We start from the raw sequence: 22,093 nt of genomic DNA, 5'->3' as shown, positions 1-22,093 counted from the left end.
AGAACACACAAAATACATCCAGATAACAGCTTTGTTAGAATCTAAACCATCTGCCACAGCTAAAGCATTGGAGTAAATTTTGCCTATCCTAAAAGCAGACAAACATTTATTTATTTATTTTTTCCGGGGAGATCTCATATTATCATTTTGAACATGCATTGTAGTATTTGAAAAATAGATCTATTAAGAAGGTTTTGGGTTTTGATTAGGATGGGGGTGTTATGTCCATTTTTTACTGAAACATAAATTTCACACTTAGGACATTCTGGACCAAAGGGTGAACATGGTATTCAGGGCAATCCAGGTCTGCCTGGGGTTACTGGGATCAAAGGTGAAAAAGGATTTAAAGGTGAAGAAGGTCTTACAGGTGTTGGCATTACTGGACCTCCTGGTGTAAAGGTACTTATGGAAACTCACATGGGCTTTATATCACTTGGCATGTTAATCAGGTGCACTACCACAATAGCAAGTAGGTCCTTTGCACTCAAAACAGTCTAATTCACCATGGAAATGACATTAAAGTAATGCGCATATACTGTCAGCTAGAGCTGTCATTATGCAAGCAGCCACTTAGAAGAGGCTAGATGGTGCTCTTGGTGTCATCATCATCATCACTGCATATTTTAACACCAGGGCTCTAGTATCCAAAAAAGATATGCCTCTTCAGATGCCTCCAAGTTTAATTATGCCCCATCTTAAGGTGCATGGGGCGGAAGTCTAAGATCCGCACAATTGTTGATATGGACACATTTGGATGCACATGTATAGTACGGAAATGCTTATGTACGCAACAAAGGTTTTGCATATGCCCAACTCTAAATGAGACTTAAAGAGACCTAAAAAACAAACACAAAAAAGTACTTGGCATTGTCGGCACTTGGCCCAGGACAAAAAGTAAGATGCAGAGCAGAAGGAAGCATTGGCTGCCGACACCTATGGAGAGGGAAAAAAAACACTCTGATCTTATTATCTCATAAAGATCACTTGTAAATCATACATATGTGTGAACAGTTTTATTATTCTAATGAATACATCAGGATGCTGATGAGCATTTGAAATCTCCCTTTTTTTGTACATTTGAAGTGATGCACTAAAGGTACTATTGAGTACAATCTATCTCCCCATTGTACCTTTTGTGCATGGTTTTAAATGAACAAAATAAAATTGTAAGATGATTACCGGCATCCTGATGTACTCCTTGTATTGTATATAACTGTTCACATATACCTATGGTGATCCACTGTAATTGTATTATTCTGTATTCCAGTTCTTTTTTGGTAGATATAAATTAATGCACATTCTGGGACACATTGACTGACCTGGTATATACATTAGTTTCTCTTTAGATTTAGATTTAAAATTAAAAATATTGCCTATTGGTGCTTTTTGGATTGGAAATATAAAGGCATCAGAATTACAATGACCAGAGTTGAGAATGTTATTTTATTACGGTCTGAAAACAATATTGATGATGGTGATGATGATGATGATGATGATGATTGGACACTCCTATTTTTGACATAATAATATTATTATAACCTTACAACTCGCTGGGATACATATGTAGAAGATTTTATGTAAGATTTGTATACATTTGAATGTAGGGTGATGCTGGACCTGAAGGTCATCCAGGTTTCCCAGGTGAAAGGGGTGAAAAAGGTCACAGTGGTGTCCCTGGCATGCCTGGATCTCCAGGAGTAAAAGGAGCACCAGGCACTGAAGGGTTTTCAGGTAAGTAGTTATTTTTCCTTTTTAATAAATGTCATATCAAGAAGTGAAATATGTGGCTGTAACTTTACTTTATTTGGTTGCTTTGCCCCATAGGTAGCCCAGGATTGCCTGGCGAGAAAGGAGCCAAAGGCTTCTCTGGATTGGATGGCATTCCTGGATCCAAAGGACAACCAGGTAATAAATATCTTCTTTTAAAGAACTTTGAATTTGGGTTTTGCAAATTAATGGACTTATTTTGATATGGACATATGTTAATTTTTGTGGGGTAAATATACACATTTCTGTACTATGCATCAAAATGTGTCTATATATAGATGTAATAGGGGGGGCAGAATATGGGTGGGCACATTGAGTACAATGAGGTCATGGATGCATCCCCAGATATGCTTCGACAAGCGATGATAATCATCATCAGCACTATCCAGCTGATAGTACATAGTTCATTAATGTTGTGGCTATATTATGTCTGCTCTCTATTTAGATTTCTTGTCTGTCATTTCCATTTGGACTACTGCAGGAAAGAAAATTCTCATTTGTTTTATAAGGCAGTAAACAACATGCTTTTACTCTCTCTTGTGTATATGACACTTCATTATTTTATGTTGTGTACAAATAGGGTAATGTGACTTTTGCATTTACTGCTGATATTGTCAAGCCAGATCTCTACATTTTTGACATGTGTAAACATGCTCATTTGTACATCTGACGTAGAAATACTCTGTGTTTTGAGTAGGTTGTATGTTAAGATTAGAGATGCTCAGTCTCGGTTCCCTCGAGAACCGAACACACCCGAACTTAGCAGATCTGAGTACCGAGCCGGCTCGGTACCTTCGCGTGCCCTCGGAATTGAAAACGAGGTAAAACATCATGGTTACGACGTCGGATCTCGCAAGTTTTGCAATTCTATAAGTACCACCATCCACGGCGATCCAGTGTCATTTCACAGAGAGATACAGAAGAGGTAGCACAGTTCTTGGCTTTCTTTAGAGCAGTTGGGCAGCGTCATAGGTAGAAAAGAAAGAGGAGGGGTAGCAGTGTTCTTCAAAGTCATCAGTGACATTCAGGAGAGCTCCATTGCTAATTGTCATTGCTGAAATAGAATTGATAGGTCTGACAGACTTGGTATTCTAAATCTGCAGTCACATTGTATTGTGTTATATAGGTAACACACAAAGAGGAGAGCTCCATTACTAATTGTCATTGCTGAAATACAAATAATAGGGCTGCCCGTCTTGGTGTAAATCTGCAGTCACATTGTATTGTGTTATATAGGTAACACACAAAGAGGAGAGCTCCATTGCTAATTGTCATTGCTGAAATAGAAATACTAGGGCTGGCAGGCTTGGTCTTCTGAATTTGCAGTCAAATTGTACGGTGTTATATAGGTTACACACAAAGAGGAGAGCTCCATTGCTCCATTGCTAATTGTCATTGCTGAAATACAAATAATAGGTCTGGCAGTCTTGGTCTTCTAAATCTGCAGACTTTGTTTCAAAGTGTATGAAATAATATTGTGACCTGTGAGATGGTCAAAATTGACTGCAAATGATTTGAAATTAGTGTTCTTGAGGTTAATAATAATGTAGGGGGAAAAAAAGCAAAAGAATAGGGATTTTCGTATGTTGGGGGAACAAAACATGTAAAACTTTAAGTGAAGCCCTAAATGCACCTTAAGATACATCCCATAGGATTTATGCCATTTCCTCTGTTTAGCAGGACCCAGTACTTTAGATCACGTGAGCTCTATGCTTGGAGAAAAAAGGGATCGGACAAGCTTGCTAGAAATGACAACTGTCTCTTATTCGTATGGTGCTGTGTTTATCCAATCAGAAGTTGGCTGTCATTTGTAGACAGTATGGAATATATATCTCTTCTCTGACAGTTCATGGTCTTCTCACTGTTCACTGCTTGTTCCTGCACAGGAAGTACATAGTAACATTTTAGTTTTAGTTGGAGAAGCCCTTCAAAGATTTTTCAAACGTTTGCTACAGAGATCTGCAAATGCAGCCACACTAGATGATAATGTACATAAGCCCTTGCCTTGCTACAGCCAATTTGTATAGGTGTTTCCATTTTATGGTCAACCATATACTTCTATACATGAGTAGTAATAACAAAGACGTATTATCGGACTTTAAAGTAGAAATAAATATAGAACATTAGATTTATTTGATTAAACTACAAAATAAAACATATCAGTTTGCCATTTTTAAAACTTTTACTTCTATTGAAGTTGTAAGCGCATGTCCAGCTCCAGGCAACTGCAATTACTTGGTCAGTACATGGCTTCCTGTAATATACCCTAAATGCCTTGCATTTTTGTCTTTCCTCTGGGGTTTTCAGCAAGACCTTGGTATCGTCCAGGCAAAGATAACCTATTCTTTGAACATTGGATATAACTACATTCAAAGAGCAATTCTGTGTTGTAAATAAGTGCAGTGAAAACAAGCAACTCTGCATGGATGATATAAAAACACACAGAAAGCTGCCAGAACTATAAAGCAATGTATTTTGTAACTATAGGGTGTGGGCATATGCCAACCAATAAACAAAAGCATTTTGAAGTTAGAAACTCCCTTTAAGTGGACAAGACTTTCTAAGTTGTGCCAATATTGAATAAACATGAAGACAAAGCCAGTCTACTTGTTGTATAGTAACAGGTGTGTCCTCACTGTCAAGAATTTGGATAGGTAGCATGTATATGGCTTCACAGAATTTGTTTTGTCTGCATTGTCCAACTCGATTAAATCCTGACATTAAATGATATTATTGTTTGACAGGGCCCAATAAATAACCATGTTATAAAACGGGTATCAGACCCTCCCCCTCCACCCCTTAAAAAATATAGCCCTACTATAACTTGTCCAACATAAAAATATAGTTTTAGTATCAATTTAAATTAATGTATTTGTTTTGAAAAGTTAAAATGTTAATTAAGGAAAATGTTAGTTGATCCAAATATTGGAAGCAAATTTATAGGATTCAAATCAATTAATGTTCCTTCAGGTGAACCTGGAATTGTTGGGGTCCCTGGTTCTATTGGAGAAAAGGGTGAACCTGGCTATGATGGGATCCCAGGAACACCTGGTGAAAAGGGGGACTCAGGTAAGTCACGATCTGTTCTATTTTGTTCTTATAAGGCTGATAGAAATGTTTTACTTTGCAACAGATGTTTATCTCATTTCTCATCACATTAGTCTTTGGACTTTTTTTTACCTTTTTATTATCATGTGACTTGTTAGGCTGCTCAGTAAAGGTCTCCTTGCCTACAGTCTCTGATGCATCTGGAAATAGTCAGAACTAATCAAACTAGTCCTATTCCTGCTTGAAACGGTGGTAAACAAGTGGATCCAAAGCAAAGGAAAAACGTAGCTCAAACACTGGACCCTGACAAAATATTCTTATAAAGAGTATACTAGTGAGGAAAATGATAGATGTGATCCCAGATTGTGATCCCGTCTGGTCATCCAGTAGAATGACCAGACGGTACCTAAGCAGACCACATTATTATAATATTAGGTTACATTGCATTGATGATATTTGTCATTCACCTCAGGCCCTGCTCCATTGTCTAAGTTCTCTAACTCACACAACCACACTAGGGTCCATTTTTTTAGTCAGCAGCAAATTAACCTACCATGTATGTCTTTGGAGTGTGGGAAGAAACCGAAACACCTGCAAGAAACCCACGGGGAGAGCCCTGGTAGTGAATTAAAATCATGACCTCAGTGCTCTGAGGCATCAAGGCTAACAAATGTGCCACCGTGTCAAATTGTGATTGTGCGGATTTGTGTAAACATATGCATCTTTAATTAAGAATCACTATTAAAAATTGCTAATCATAACTAATTAGCGCCAAAATTATGCTTTCTTGTTACTTGTACAAGCATCAACTTTGAAAGAGATGCTTGCCAAAATTAAGTAATAACTTGCTTAAATCCATTAGCAGTTAGAACAATTTTGAATGTAGTGGTTCTGGGAACATGTCATTTGCCTTAAGTAATAGAGTGGTTCTTGGTAACTGCCCTTACTATCATATTTGTATGCTGTACTTGGCATGAACCTGGATTATGTAAACATATTATAGATAATTATACATTGGACTGTGTATTTATGTTATTTAATCATTCCTAATTTTTTTTTGTTTTTTTACTGTTTAAGAAAGGACATATGTTAATATATTTTATGTCAATTTGATGCATTCTATTGCACTGTTATTTTATAATAATTTTTGATTTTGTTTAGACTTTTTTTTTAACTCAGCTTATTATATTTCATTTACTCAATTTTAAGGATTGTCAGGGAGAGGCCTTCCTGGATTTCCTGGAGAACGGGGTGAAAAGGGTATGAATTACTATGTTATTTTAGTAGTTAGCCATTTTTGTAACTATGAGTTTGTTTCGTCCTCTTAAAATACTTATCTGCAATCCATGAAAAAAAAAGAGAAAACAACATTAAGTTAACAATTCAGTACAATAATGAACTACAGTACAAGTCTAGCACTTACCATAGACACCATTACCTGGCACTTAGTATTCAATTGGCATTAGAATGTACCTATTGCTTACAGATAGTGAATGCAACCATTTTGTTTTTATACATTTTTATTTTTTTGTCCTCATTGTTAGAAAACTAGTGAATCCTTTGTTATGTTACTGTATTACATGTGTTAGCCTTGCAGTAGATTTGAGAACACTGAGATACATTTTGTTTCTTAGGAGGCAAAGGTGATATTGGGTTCCCTGGCTTTCCTGGAGCTGCCGGCATCCCTGGTTTTAAAGGTGATCAAGGGCTTCCTGGAACTCAGGGTCTGCAAGGGCCACCAGGCTTTCCTGGACAGCCTGGCGTAGCAATGGAAGGACCTAAAGGTGACAGAGGACACCAAGGTTCACCAGGATTTCCTGGTAAGAACTTCTTACAAAGAAGTATTCCTTTTTCTTCATGCTCTTTGCATGTGTGTTGCTATTGAGATGACTCCATGATGGTTAGGCAGTATTTCCATGATCATCTTTTTGATACACTATTATGAACTACCAACTAATTATCAATGATGTTGTAATATAATTTTTTAGACGCACATGATTGCCCTACATCATATAACAACAGTAATATGCTTAATGTGAGGTGTAACAACCTTGACTGTAGCTGTGAGTCCTTGTATATAGACACTTGCTGTACCTGACAAGAAAACAGTTGTTCTTCTTTCAATTTCCTCTACTTTAGAAGGATACACTAGTGTGATATGATAAAAACAGACTATTACTTAAAATCAGTATGTAAGAAAATAACATTTTTTTTCAATCTCCTTACATTGTCTTCCATTAACAAGACAATGTACCAGGTTTCTGATATATCCAAAATAAAACTACTTTCTGACCTTTTTTGCAACATTTTCAAGCACCCAGAATGTGCACAGCTCAGTTCACTACAGACCTGCCCTAGGGCAGGCACAGGAGAACTTTAAATAAGTTACAAATATATAGAAACTGTGCAATATTTCTATAGATGTAATGCAGGGTAGAGGATCACTTTTAAAAGATTAAAGTAAATATGTCTGCCATGTTTCTGATGTGCTTTAGTTACAATAGATGTCCCCCAGTGAATATTGTAAATTGAATCTTTCAATAATTCATAGCAGCAGTTTTTGTGAGTTACACACCATATTGTCTCAGGTGCCCCTGGTGCTGTGGGTATCCCTGGATTTCCAGGACAGAATGGTCTGCAAGGAGATAAAGGAGAAACAGGTTGGCCTGGAGCCCCTGGCTTTCAGGGAAATAAAGGGGAGCCTGGAATTCAAGGACTTCCTGTGAGTAATTTGTTCGCTTTGCATATAGTTGTCAGTAGAGCATTTACACTGTACTCTTCCAATCTGGACCTCACCAAATTCTGTTGATTATTTTAGGGTGATATAGGTGTTCCAGGTCTACTAGGAGAGAAAGGTGATTTGGGTCCTCAAGGATTTTCAGGATTGCCAGGTAAACTGATACACATCCCAGTAAGATATACATAATTGAGATAGAAATCTGTACTCATGCATTTCCTTGTTTGTTTTTAGGTTTCAAAGGCTCAATAGGGCTCATTGGAGAGAAAGGACAAGATGGAGACAGAGGTGAAGAAGGACCAAAAGGTATGTGGACATTTCATTTTTCTTGTAGTAGTTTCTAAAATTGCAGCTCTGTCTCTTAGCACGGTTACCTGACATAATATACATTTTATCAGTAACTTTTTCTGGGCAGTGTAATTTTCTGGTGCTAATTTTTTTTATCGATGTTCATCAACATCATGTGTTTTCCTGTACATTTAGACTCCGGGGGGGAAATTTAATAAACTGTGGGTTTGAAAAAGTAGAGATGTTGCCTTTAGCAACCAATCAGATTCTAGCTATCATTCATTTAGTACATTCTACAAAATGACAGGTAGAATCCCAACAGAAACCCACAGTTTAGTAAATATACCCTCTGGCCTGAGATGTTAAAATGAACTCCACTGAATGAAGATTGTGTATATTTTACAGAATTCTTGTTGCTGTTGGTCGCTTTTTAGCCTGGCAAAATAGACCATAAGTTTACACATCCTTGGAAGTGGCTTGAATTCCTTCTCATCCGTTATGCTCATTGGGACATCAAATACTCAGCCTAGGCACATTATATAAAACATTATAATACACAAGTAAATTGATGTATTTTAAATCTAAAAATATAAAAGTCTGGCACTTGAAATACCGGCGGTCCCAATTTACCTATGGGTAATACAATAGCAAAAAGAGAGTCAAACAAATAGTATTTTTTGTAACAAAGGGAAATGTTCTAACTAGAGTTTCAATTAATTAATTAAAAGAGGTGTTTCAAATGTGATAGATTAATGTATGGGGAGAGGGTTCTAAATATAATACTAGGCAGCACTTTATGGTGGCATTTTGCTGATCATACATATTTTATTCACATTACAAATTTTGTGAAGGGCCTGAGCAATCTAAACCGTTAATTGTTGTATTCTGGTGTGCACCTGTGTATGCTTAAAATGACCACAACTGCATGTATATATATTTCATGCAAGTTTTCCACTTTATAAATAACCCTGTAAAATGTTAATACTGGTTTCAGATACCCCCACATTTTCAACACAGATATGTGGCTAAACCTTCTCCAGTGTTTTGGTTTATGTTGGAAAATGGGGTGTAAGTTATACAGAAAAATTCTCAAACAAATTTGAATTATTTGAAGGAGCAAACATATGATTCTGAAAAAATAGGGAAAGGATTTTTATAGTCTGACCTAAGTGAGACAGTTTAATGGCCTAGTTTTGTTATGTAGTAACATCATTTCCCCCCCGTATTTTATTAGGATCACAGGGTCCCCCAGGACCTGCAGGCCAGTTCCAGATATTCAAAGGAGAGCCTGGCCTACCTGGACCCACAGGTCCTGCTGGTCCTAAAGGAATTCCTGGATTCCCTGGTCTTCAAGGAAACCAAGGTTTGAGTGTTGTTTTGATCAGTATAAAATACTCTGTTCCATATAACCAGAGTACACTAACATGTATGTACACATATCCCTTTATTTTCTATAGGTTCAAAAGGTGAGGTTGGTTTCCCTGGACCAGTTGGTATGCCAGGACTAAATGGTATCCCAGGAAACAAAGGAGAAATTGGACCCAGTGGCCCATCTGGTATGTTATTATTTATTTAACATAAAAGATATGTCAACTAACAAATATAGCATTTCTCTGGAATAAGACTTAAGGCACAATATCACAATTGGTATATGCTGACAATAGATTCAAAGTGATGAATTACCATAATCTTATTAAATATATATATATATATATATATATAGAAAAAAGTAAAAAGAACAGGGCGCCACATAGTGTATTACCAGATGAGCATGGGATGAAAGATGTACTATAATGAATTCCCGGATAGGAAAGACACGTGACTTTCAAGTTTAAAAAACCCGTTGTCACGGGCACTAGGAGTCTTTGCCCAGGATATCACCAGATGATGGACTTACCAGAGTAATATAGTTGGTACTATGGTTCTCTGGTAGCAGGGTGACAACGGAACAGGAGAAACAGCAGATGGTGAGAGAATGCTCGAGGAAAGTCTATGACTAGCAGCAACTGGTAATGAGTAGATGAATGTACACGAGGAACCAGATGGACAAGGAAACGTGAGGAAAGTCAGTGGTCTGCGTATAGCAAGTTGTACCACTGCTATAGTGAGGAGGAATGTCCAGGAGTAGCGAGGAGGTAGTGAGAGTCAGCGGTCTGCGTATAGCAAGTTGTACCGCTGTCTATAGTGAAGGAATGGAATCCAGGTGAAAGTAGGTAACGGGGAAGTCAGTGGTCTGCGTATAGCAAGTTGTACCACTGCTTATGTGAGAGGATACTTGAAACTGGTGTCACAGGGAACAGGAGTCAGTGGTCTGCGTCAGCAAGTTGTACCACTGCTATATATATGTGAGGAGGGGCACGAGGAGATGAATGTAAAGCAGAGTATACACGGGGCACACAGAACTTGATCCCACGATGATATCCACAATACAATGATAACTGACAAGCACTGCTTGAAGTATACAAAGTCACAATAGCTATCCAGGCAATAGGAAACAAAGTCAATGGTAACAATAGCTTCAATGGATAAGAGGCTCCGGAGGAGAACACAACTCAGTCCAGATGGATATGCAATACAAAAGCAAAGTCAATGGAAAGTATGCATACCGCGGTTCAGGAGAGCAGGCTGTCAGAGAGACGTGCAGGGATACCTGAACGGCTGAAGGCCGGCAGGAGGAGAGACCACTGGAGGGTGGAAGCGGTAATCAGGTTGGTGCAGCGCACGGCAGGTAATCCAGAATCAACGAAGCAATACTCAGGAAGCAGTAGTAAGTGGAACTGGAAACATGAAGAACACGGGAGAGTTGAGGCTGTCTGGTATCCAGTAGTAGTGGTGGAGGCAGCAGAGAGAAGGCACGCTGAACACGGGAGAGTAGAGGCGGTCTGGAACCCTGTAGTAGTAACGGAGGCAGCAGAGAGCTGACACGATAAACACAGGAGCGTTGAGACGATCAGGAACTCTGTAGTAGTAACGGAGGCAGCGGAGAGCTGACACGATAAACCCAGGAGAGTTGAGACGATCAGGAACTCTGTAGTAGTAACGGAGGCAGCGGATAGGAATCAGCTGAGTGCAGGCACGATGAACACAGGAGAGTTGAAACAAACAGGAGTCTGGTAGTAATAGCAGATAGGAATCAGCTGAGTGCAGGCACGAGGAACACAGGAGAGTTGAAGTGGTCTGGAAACCACCATAGCAGTAAACAGGAATCAGCAGGAGCTGAATACACGAGGAACACAGGAACACCTTCAGAGGCTCATGGGGAATGAGACTCCAAGATCAGGCAACCAGGTAATGATCACAGGTGGTTTAAATAGGGAGGGTTGCCTGATCATCCAATCAATTAAAAGCAACAGGTACTGAAGGTTTGATAAGGGCTGCACATGCGCAGACCCTCAGGATGGCGGATGGCCACGGTTCCTGAACACACGGGAAATGGCACTCACAGTCCAGTGAGTGACACCCGTGAAGTCAATACAACACACACGTGAGTGAAGTGACTCAATTCCCAAGTGAGATCACCACATGCGTCATCACATACTATCACGTGATAAGACGTATGATGTCACCCAGTGCCAGTTATTGTAATGGCGGCAGCGCATGTAAATTAGAGTCCCGCTGTCATTCACTTTTATCTATTCATGCTCCTCCTGATAAAGTCCATATGTTGAACGGACGAAACGCGTTGAGGATAGTGTTAGCTCATCTGGTGATTTGTGGATACTGGTCGTCATCTGTTCTCCAGCTAAGCGGCTGTGGAGTTACAGAAAGAACTTTATGTTGCCACTTCCACTGGATTCCATGCAGCCCAAATGAGTACTGGTGAAAGAAACCTTTATGTGTATATTTCACAGTGTTTTTATGTAAGTGTGATACTTACTGTTTTAATAAATCTGTTATATACAGTATTATACTATTTTAGTTCTCTTTTTATCATGCCTATGGTCTGAGGTTCCAGCTGCAATCGGTGTCATTCTGCTGAGGAGAAGTTAACATTGGTTGTCTAAGCAGATATATAAACATCATCAGCATTTCACTTGTGCCTTTCAAGCCTTGTATCCGGTACACAGAATCCTTAACTAGTGGTGATCTCACTTGGGAATTGAGTCACTTCACTCACGTGTGTGTTGTATTGAACTTGAAAGTCACGTGTCTTTCCTATTGGGTAATTCATTATAGTACATCTTTCATCCCATGCTCATCTGGTAATACACTATGTGGCGCCCTGTTCTTTTTACTTTTTTCTAGATTATCCAGATTCACCATCTGATTTAGGACTGGCTGCCTCCTGTCAATTGGACTTTGTGTTTACTGTAACATCAGACATTTTGTATTTTATACATTCACTCTACAGTATTGGTTTAAGCGCCTCTTGTTTGGTATCTGTTTTCTTGTGTGTGTGTGTATATATATACATACATATATATATATATATATATATATATATATATATATATATATTTATTTATTGCATTGATATTATCAGGTCCAAGAGGCTATCCAGGCCCACCAGGCACAGATGGCTTACCCGGCCCAACTGGCTTACCTGGGACCCCTTCTATGGCACATGGATTTCTTGTGACAAGGCACAGTCAAACAATTGAGGAGCCTCAATGTCCATTTGGGACAGCTCCAGTATACACTGGTTACTCACTGCTCTATATTCAAGGAAATGAAAGAGCACATGGCCAAGATCTTGGTAAGATTGGTGTTATTAACTTTGTATAATATCTGTTATTAGTTTTCAGACATTGCCTGCTATGTTGTACTAAATGAAAGAGGTACAGCACTGGTTATATTTTTTTACATGATAACATAAAATTTATTATTATATTACTTATGTATTACATAAATATAAACGGGCTAAAATGTGTTAAAAATAAATGTGTTCAGTGATATCTTTAGCTATAATACTGATCTTTTGTTTATAGGTGCTGCTGGAAGCTGTCTCCGTAAATTCAGTACAATGCCTTTTCTGTTTTGTAATATTAATAATGTATGCAACTTTGCATCAAGGAATGATTATTCCTACTGGTTGTCCACACCTGAACCAATGCCAATGAGCATGGCTCCAATTACAGGGGAGAATATCAAACCTTTCATCAGCAGGTAACCAGATTTATACTTGGTAATGGTCTAAGACTTAAAATGCCGCCTCTGTAGTTGTGAAATATTTCTATTAAGAAATGGATAAGCCAGATAATATGGAAAGAGAAGCAAACAATATCCGCAGAACATTCTTTTATCTCTTATGTTTAGCTCTTAGGTCTGCTCTTGACCACTTGAATAAAGGAACTGACTGGGCTGGGGGGCAAGGGGGCATCTGCTCCCTATGCTGGTCCCATAGTGTGCTACCTTGTGCTAGGTCACTGCGCTACCTGCTTTCTTTTTCCTTTTAAAATATTCTTAATAGGCTGCTGAATTGAGCCTTGACTCCCGGGCTAAAAGTTGTCAGCCAGTCCCTGCTTAAATGTGACATGAAAGAGATACGTAGGGTTTTTGTTGCTTTAGATCAAATTGGCCCTAAATCATTGCCTGAAATGACCAAGGGCTATATCTACTAAGCTGCGGGTTTGAAAAAGTGGGGCTGTTGCCTATAGCAACCAATCACATTCTAGCTTTTATTTATTTATTTAGTACCTTCTACAAAATGACAGCTAGAATCTGATTGATTGCTATAGGCAACATCCCCACTTTTTCAAACCTGCAGCTTAGTGAATCTAGCCCCACGAGTTCTAATTGAGGTCTTCTTTCTGCTTGAGTGCTGAGCGACCAGTTCTGTCCAGTATGATCACTATACATGTGGCCAAATTGGATTGAGATCTCGTAGTTTTACAACTAGGTTAACTGACTAGATCTCCTCATCAATGGACAGCTTAACTCTTTTAGCAAGTAATTATATGTATTAAGAAGATCTAAATATAATCTAGAAGGACTAGATGTTTACACAATTGTCTGAGGCATCCCATATGTTAATTCCATGGGAATTGTTCTATTACACCACAGTAGATTGTCAATACAGTATTTTAGGATTAGGCTGCATTGAGAATATGTGGGTCAGTGTCTTTTAGTATTTGAATAGTGGTAGTTTTGATCTGTGTAAATCACTAGCTATGGGATTTATCTGTGTATAAATGTTAAATGCAACATGCTGAAACGTTAATTCAGTAAGATTGTAGAGTGAGACAAAACCACCAAACATGTGCTGTGGACTTATCTCTGAGGGAACCACCAAGTAAGCATTTTATAGCTGTACTCTTGTGTTCTAGATCTGTTTGCTGAGCAAATTGAGCATACTGTCTGCTTCAACCTCATTTGTAAAATAACAGAGTGTTTCTCCATATTCTTTTAACATGTTGTGAGGCACATAAATATCGGGCAAGGTAGAGAAGCAAGAGATAAGCATATTTTCTAAAACACTTGTTTCCTGAAAAGTTGAGGAACGTGCTTGGCTAAGAGATGCTTACTTGAAACCCATCTTTCAAAGAACTTGACTTTCATGTTTAGGTAGATCTGGTTTGTTTGTAAAGGAATTAATAGAAAAGGGAGAGCAAAAACATGTGTAACATATAGGAGGCAGTCCCAAATTTCCATTATGGCAACTTGTGAAGTGGTCGGAGCACTACTTAACCCATCTGGAACTAGAGGATTTAAGCATAATAGCCCCCAGTCTAGTACTCTGGTCCTAAGCCTACCACTTCATGTAATCTAGGATGATTGTGTGTCCTGGTCAAATTTTTTAAAGAATGAGGTAGTGTCAGGTTTATCAATCACCCACTTGATGCTCTCACTCAAGTAAATAGCTTCTCAAGTCTTGGGTATGCTGTTGAATTGCACCCTCATTGGAGCAGTTATGTCTGGTGTGCAGAATCTGCCCCAGGAAAGCTCATCTGATAATATATTGTGGACGGCAACTACTTGCATACAACAACCAATGATCTAGTGTGTGGTCACCAAGTGTCAAAGTTATAATATTCCCTGCAGCCGCATACAAAGGATAGTAAATTTTATAGTTAATCTTGCTTTATTACAATAGAAAAAGGCAGTATGCTAATGTAAGTAATGAAAGCCGCCCATTGCATGAAAGATTGTCCACCTAAGTGAGTTGATAACCCTTTTCTGATGAAATCTCTTATTTACAATATATATATATAATTTATTTATATTTATAAAATAACTGTTTATTATACTACTAAGCTTGATGTAAGGTAATTGATAGAAATGCTTTCATTTTATAGGTGCAGTGTTTGTGAAGCACCTGCTATGGTAATGGCAGTTCATAGCCAAACCATTCAAATACCGCCATGTCCAGATGGATGGATTTCACTATGGATTGGATATTCATTTGTAATGGTGGGTGTGTTTTTTTGTTTTTGCTTAGATTTCATGAAATTGATTTCCTAATTGAAAGTGTTTTTTCTTTTTTTTATTAAATGTATGCCCATTTCTTAATTCTAGCAAACCAGTGCTGGTGCTGAAGGTTCTGGCCAGGCTCTGGCATCACCAGGGTCATGTCTAGAAGAATTCCGCAGTGTACCGTACATTGAGTGCCACGGACGAGGAACCTGCAACTATTATGCCAATACTTACAGTTTTTGGCTTGCTACCATAGAGAAGAATGAAATGTTCAAGTGAGTTACAAACCACAGCCTAATAAAATCTTGTATCAAAATCCAATCATTATTAGAAAAAAATTTGGTTGTCAGTACGGTCGAAATATAAATGATATAGATTATCAATAACAGCAATGCTCATGAATGAACTGCAAAACACGTGGACCCTCAGTGATTTTCTATTTGCATAAGTCCACCGTTTTGTCTTTCAAGGTGTATGCCTATTACCATGTCCTTGGAACAGTCCTCAGAAAATAAATCTGTGCTTAGATTTTCAGGTCTGTGGACCCACCTGAAAAGGGACATCATTCTTATTACATGTCACTATTGCGTGTTTTTTTTTAATATTATATTGGCCAAAGTGCACCCACAAGAGTGTAGCTGAAATGTGAAAAATGTGTGTTATTGAAAGTATAGCATAAAGCCCTACCTTCTGCACCTCAAAAGTAGTGAAAAAATCAAGACTTTTTGCAAGGTAAAAAATATAAAACAGTGAATAATCTTCTTAATACATCTTCCCCACCTCTTTACCTTATTTAAGTAATCTCATTTTTCCATCTGGGTTCATAAGTCACTACATTAATATGACTAGGGGTGTGCATATGCCAGTTTTTTGGTGCATGATACACATTTCCACACTACAAATGTTCAGCAAAAATAACATATAACTAGATTTTTCTATATTTTAAATTTGTGTCCAATGGGGGGAATTCAATTACTGTTACTACGGTGATAGATGAGAATTATTACCGTTACTACGGTCATTTCAACGCTGATATTTCCTCGTAGTTCTGTGTGCCGCAAGCAAAAATCTGTGTTTAAATTACCGTAGTAACGGTTATCATCGTAATCATCCGCCTCTATTACCATAGTAACGGTTATCATCGTAATCATCCGCCTCTATTACCGTAGTAACGGTAATTGAGGGCAGCTCGCATTGTTCTAAAGACCAACGCAGGGAATTGAATCTGCCCCTAAATGTCTGATGAGGTTTCTATTTAACAAGTAGTGAAGTGTGAAAATACCAGTGTAAATGATGGCAATAGGCTCTTTCACCACTTTTTCTTATTTATCAAAGGGTTAACTCTGGAAAAAAAAAAAAATTCTTCAGCACTAACCTAATTACCAACACTTACCGCTGTCCCCACAGGCCTCAATGGGGGCTGCAGCATTAAGTAATATATTAAGCTACACAAACCATTTTGCTGCAAAACAATGCCATCTCTGGATGGAGTTACTAGTCTATTTCGATGCGATCCAGTTAAAGCCTCCCCGGCTTTGCTGGATCCCGCATGCGCGTAGAACTTTCTCCATTGGACGGCAGTGTTAGGCTGCTGGAGAACAGAAGAAAGCACACCTTGATAGGGGGGGGGGGGGGGAAGGTCCATGCTCAGGCTCCGAGCCTTTGTAAATTGCAGCAGTGTATATTTTTGTAACTCTGAGATTTGCAACACTACATATTGATAGTTACCACGCTGGGGTCACAGATTGAGGTCCCTGAATATTTCACAAAGAACCTTTAAATGTACATGTAAAATAGTTTTATTCTACAGCCCACCACTTAATGCTATGGTTACAACATTGCACCTGATTAATATTTTACTGTTGTTGGATATTCACAGGAAACCTACTCCTTCAACTCTCAAAGCCGGAGATCTGCGAACCCATGTCAGCCGGTGTCAAGTATGCATGAGAAGGACTTAATGGCCTGGAGGGCTCCAACGGATGGTGCTATTTGTTTAACATGAAAAGCCAAATACTATATCAATGTACCTCACTATTGTACAACAAGAAAACAGTAAAGTGCGTTATAGGAACTCGCATAACTAGCTCTCTTTTACTGATCCTTATCCACACAAAGAGGAAAGAATACCAAGACTAGATGCTTTTATGACATAAAAGATGGCACTTTGAAATGACATAGTATATAATATAATATAATGCACTGATGCTTTATAACAGCAGAAGCTGATTTCTTAATTCATAAGGTGCTAGGGGATATACAGTGCCTTATGCTGTTGACTCCATTTATTCTTGTACTATATTTTTAGGTTCTATTTCAGAAATATCAATATTTGTGGTTATCACTGTATGTTTTTTTGTTTGCCAAGTATGAATGTCCATTGTCTGTATAAAGTAAAACAGAATTACAGTATTTTGTAGCTGGAGGGTCAAAGTCAGACATATATCTTATTTTTTTTTTGTTTATCTACCATTAAGTTAAAAATGAAAATTGCAAAAGTACACCAACTTTGAGAAGATCCTAAGTTATGTTTTTTGTTTACTAAAATTATTCTTCTCCTTGTACGGTAGCTAAGAAAAGGTTGAAAGCTGCTCTACCACCTACTAAAAGGTGGTAGTGCAGCCACCCACCCTCTTGCTGGAGCCACGGGTGTTGTTACATTCAGCCTAGTTTACCAGGGCACCTCAGCTTCTGTTACAGTCAAACCAAAAGCCTGTGGGGCGTGGTACAACCATTCACAAACCGCCGTTAGAGACTGCAGCTTTTGATTGGTCCTCTCACTTTCCCTCTGGCTGACATTTTAAGTTGGTTAACAAAATTAATTTGTTAATAGTGCATGGAAAAATGTCTGCATGGGGGTGTGAGTCTGTACTGCCAGCTTTAACAAAGTTTTAGTGTAGCTTTAAAATGTCAAATACTAATGGTTATTACTAACTGGAGCTTCAAAAATGCCAAATTATTTTTACTTCTGGCTGTACTGTATTGAGTGAGATATTTTTTTAGTGTTGCATCTCTGTTTTCCCATAACCTACAATAGAATCTCTGCAGAATAAAATCTTAAGATACATTTACGTAATGCATTAGAATACATTCCTAACTATACGTGTAAAATACACATGCCAAATACAATACCTACTTTTAATAAATATACAATTTTCCAGCACTGAACCTATATTTTAGTAATTTATGACAGTAATAAAAAAGTATACACTCATTTTGTTAGTTTATATGTAAATGTTATATATATAATACTATAAATACAAGTTCCCTGCTGTATCATGTGCTTTTATTGTTTACAAAATTATTCCACCACTAGCACTAAAAATGTTCTGAATTTGAATTTACAACTTGTTCTTTTCTAATAATTTAGACTGTCAACAGATAGGCCTTGTAAGATGTCACACTTCCTGGAAAAGAGGAAATTAGAAGAAGAATTTATTCAATTAGCCTCTTTCACTTGATAGAGAGAGACAATGCACAGGACATTATAAGTAAAGAAAACTCAAACACTGCAGTCTATTGCCCCTTGATCACATACAGCAAAAATAAAATAATTTAAATAAGCTAAAAAAAAGAGCGTTTATTCACATTGCTTCAACAGCTGTAAATGCAAAGTATATACATGCTACACACCTTTAGCATATGTTCTGTGCGCATAGGACATTCACCTGGCCTCAGAACAGTGATTTATGGATCGCTCTCATTGTACTAACTTAAAACACCATGAGGGTTCTGGATGCAGCATACATTTTTGGTTTAGTTGTACATTTGCTTTGACTTTGTGTTTGTGCTGTAGGAACTGACAGTGGATCCCTCATAGCAATCTGTTAATCATTTTTCTGAGGTATGTTCAGTAAGGGTGGAACACAACATTGCTGGGTTCTACAGTAGAACTTGGGGGAGGGCCAGGCAAAGCCGGTCCATCTTCCTGATGTCCCCGCTTTGCTCCTCTGAGCATGCTTGGGGACGGAGCATACGCAGTGAAGCACCCATTTGGGAAGACTCTCTAAGATGCAGTTCGAACAAAAAATAAATAAAGATAGAATATAGCTCATTCCTGCCAAAGCATCTGAATCTGTGTGAAGGGGTTGGACCAAATATAAATGTGGTAGGTTGAAATTCTGCAATGATAAAGGAGCTGGAGAAAGACCATTTGTACAGAGAAGAGACAGATTTTCATTAGACAAAAAACTATACTTAATAATTATATTCCTAACATAAATAATCTAATAAATTGCCATTTGCAGTTATATAAGATCACTGCGTATTGTGGTTAAAGATAATATTTCAAACATGATCCGTATTTTTTATGCTTTTTATAGCAGTATATACTACTCAAACAGCGTTATTGGAACCCATAAAATGTTTTCAAGAAACTGAAAAATCACATACATTCGATGGACTAATGTTCTATTCTGCTATAGGGTGTTTAGTGAGTGTTTTAAAAATGAACCACCTTCTTTTTACAATTGTTAAGGTCCTTCATTGGTTTTTTGTGATTGTGCATAACAGAAAACTTCCAATTTGTAATAAAACCACTTGTGTATTTTTTTAATGATGGATTGCTATAAAATGATTGAGGTGTCACACGTTTTTTAAACAATAAGTGTTTCTCACAGCCTTACTCAATGCTATACAGTATAATGGTAAGCAGGGTTTAATTTTTTATATGAAATATTGTCCTTGTTTATTGAGCTCCAACCAAAACTCTTATAAGGAAGTCAGGTACTTATGTAATTAAAAGTAATGTAAAGTTGACATTTATGAAAGAACACTTCTGTTACTGCATATATAATCATATACAATACAATCATTAAAAAGTAATAACATATGCCTTTACCTAACTTCTTAGACTGCTTGGAACTGAGCTGCAGCTTGATGCATATTTGGTCTGTATGGATTAATTTTTAAATGAAAAACTTGAATTTTGCTCAGGCCATACAATCCACCCCCATATTAAATTTGGGTCCTAGATAAGATAAAACAGTAAAAAGAACTATTCCTACATAAAATGGTAGCATTTGCAGGGTGTCATATAAATAAAGTATACATGTTGTTATGGGTGGTGCAGAATGGATCAGGGACATTCCTACCTACATGCAGGGTGAGCACACTTGTGCACCTCATTGTAAGTCCACATGCAAAAATATATTTTTATATAGACAGATATTTAAATTAGATTGAAGGTGCGGAGAGGGTGCATTTTTAGAGGCATTCTATATTTGCTGGGAGTTCCAGAGCTTTTCTGCTTGTTTGTCAGTCTTGTTTTTGGGACTCTGTCTATACTTTCAATAGTGCACCTTTCAGGCCCACTTTGTATGGGAAAGTTTACTTAAAACAATCAAATTAGGCCTGATGTCCTCAGACTTTCATGATAAAAAATTAAGCAAAGCAGGATTTAAGAAAAAATGAAGGTTTGAAATGAATGAAGAGGGTAGTCCAAAAATGATAGCTGGAGTTTGAAGTGACACTTTCATTTTTTTCACAATGCATGTTTCCAGTCAGACCTGCAATACTGCTAAAGGTAGGTGCAAAGTCTTTTGGAGCAGTTACAAAAAAAGTGCACAAACTGAAATATGGAGCTTAATGACCTTTAGTACCATAAGAAATGACAGTGAGGTCCTCATAGTGATTGATTGATCACTATTCTAAGAGCTGTTCAAGATACATCCAGCAGTAATACCTTAAATTTATAGTTGCCATTTATTCATTGAGTAAATTTGCACCTCCACCGTAATTCTAACACAGCTCAGATATTTTCCATGACTTAGTTAGCCAGAGAACTAAAAAGGCTCAATTGCTGCAAATCCTGTTTTGCTTTTATTATATCGGATCAGTGTCCTCCAAGTTGGAAACATTTATTCACTTTAATTAATGTGATAGGGCCATTAGTGCTTCTGAAGGCCAAGACTGAGCCCCCTGTGTTTGAGAAGCTTGGAAGTGCAGTTTCTAACAAAGCCCACAAACTCTTTGCTTTCCAGTCCTCACAATGCTCAACAAGCAGTTACACATTGTTACAGGAGCAGATTGGGAAATTAAAGAGGTCTTGGAAAATATTGTGAAAGTGACCTTATGTTATTGGTGTTGTCAGGAGGAGGACAATGTTTGCACCTCCACTCTGACAATGAGGGGGCCGCCACACAGCACAGTGGGTGTGGCAATCATGCATGTGGCATGGCTATCATTTTCCCTTCAAATACAGTGGCAATGCTACATACTCACTGCCCTTCAAAGACAGAGTAACCTGAAGCTGGACATACCTCCCAATAGGGCATGGAGACAGCAAAAAGTCCACATGATAACAATATTATGAAATCTATTACTATAAGAATAGATCTCACAATAAATATTTGATTGACATCTATATAATACAGAGATCTTCTAGTACCAATGCAGAGGCCCTTCTAGTAACCCCCACACAATGCAGAGAGCCTTCTTGTAACCCCCACACAATGCAGAGAGCCTTCTAGTGACCTCCACACAATGTAGAGAGCTTTATAGTGACCCCCACACAATACAGACAGCCTTCTAGTGACCCCTACACAATGCAGAGAGCCTTCTAGTGACCTCCACACAATGTAGAGAGCTTTCTAGTGACCCCCACACAATACAGACAGCCTTCTAGTGACCCCTACACAATGCATTGTTAGGAGCCCTTTTAAAAATAATCATGCTGCCCTACAGTACAAGTAAAATGCTATTGTTTTTTAGCTTAATTTTCCACCACTGACACTAGAGCCTTCTGTTAAGGAAGAGGAAAATGCTCAATATTTGCCTAGACCACCAATCCTCGCTGTATACTTCTCAAGCAAATGTGTCATTGTCTACAGGTAACAGGTTTTGTCACCACCACCCAGTCCACTGCCAGGAATTGCTGATTTAACACCCATTAGAGAAATT

At 38.0% G+C, this 22,093-nt stretch overlaps 1 protein-coding gene across 1 annotated transcript in view; it reads left to right on the top strand.

The window, feature by feature from the left end:
- Positions 1 to 19,748, top strand: part of COL4A1 (collagen type IV alpha 1 chain) — a 137,300-nt gene extending 117,552 nt beyond the window's left edge. Inside the window, exons 37-52 of the mRNA XM_075200007.1 lie at positions 260 to 399; positions 1,605 to 1,731; positions 1,825 to 1,905; positions 4,738 to 4,836; positions 6,025 to 6,075; positions 6,450 to 6,635; positions 7,404 to 7,537; positions 7,634 to 7,706; positions 7,787 to 7,858; positions 9,075 to 9,203; positions 9,298 to 9,396; positions 12,324 to 12,536; positions 12,769 to 12,946; positions 15,076 to 15,190; positions 15,296 to 15,468; positions 17,073 to 19,748. Coding sequence (XP_075056108.1) covers positions 260 to 399; positions 1,605 to 1,731; positions 1,825 to 1,905; positions 4,738 to 4,836; positions 6,025 to 6,075; positions 6,450 to 6,635; positions 7,404 to 7,537; positions 7,634 to 7,706; positions 7,787 to 7,858; positions 9,075 to 9,203; positions 9,298 to 9,396; positions 12,324 to 12,536; positions 12,769 to 12,946; positions 15,076 to 15,190; positions 15,296 to 15,468; positions 17,073 to 17,154 — 1,952 coding nt within the window. The 3' untranslated portion in view covers positions 17,155 to 19,748. The remainder of the gene's footprint in view (positions 1 to 259; positions 400 to 1,604; positions 1,732 to 1,824; positions 1,906 to 4,737; positions 4,837 to 6,024; positions 6,076 to 6,449; positions 6,636 to 7,403; positions 7,538 to 7,633; positions 7,707 to 7,786; positions 7,859 to 9,074; positions 9,204 to 9,297; positions 9,397 to 12,323; positions 12,537 to 12,768; positions 12,947 to 15,075; positions 15,191 to 15,295; positions 15,469 to 17,072) is intronic.
- The last annotated feature ends 2,345 nt before the right edge of the window (positions 19,749 to 22,093 follow it).

Source organism: Mixophyes fleayi, chromosome 2 (assembly GCF_038048845.1).
Source record: "Mixophyes fleayi isolate aMixFle1 chromosome 2, aMixFle1.hap1, whole genome shotgun sequence".
Taxonomy (NCBI): Eukaryota; Metazoa; Chordata; class Amphibia; order Anura; family Limnodynastidae; genus Mixophyes; species Mixophyes fleayi.
Note: the sequence above shows the minus strand (reverse complement) of the source record. Positions and strands in the feature narration are given on the sequence as shown.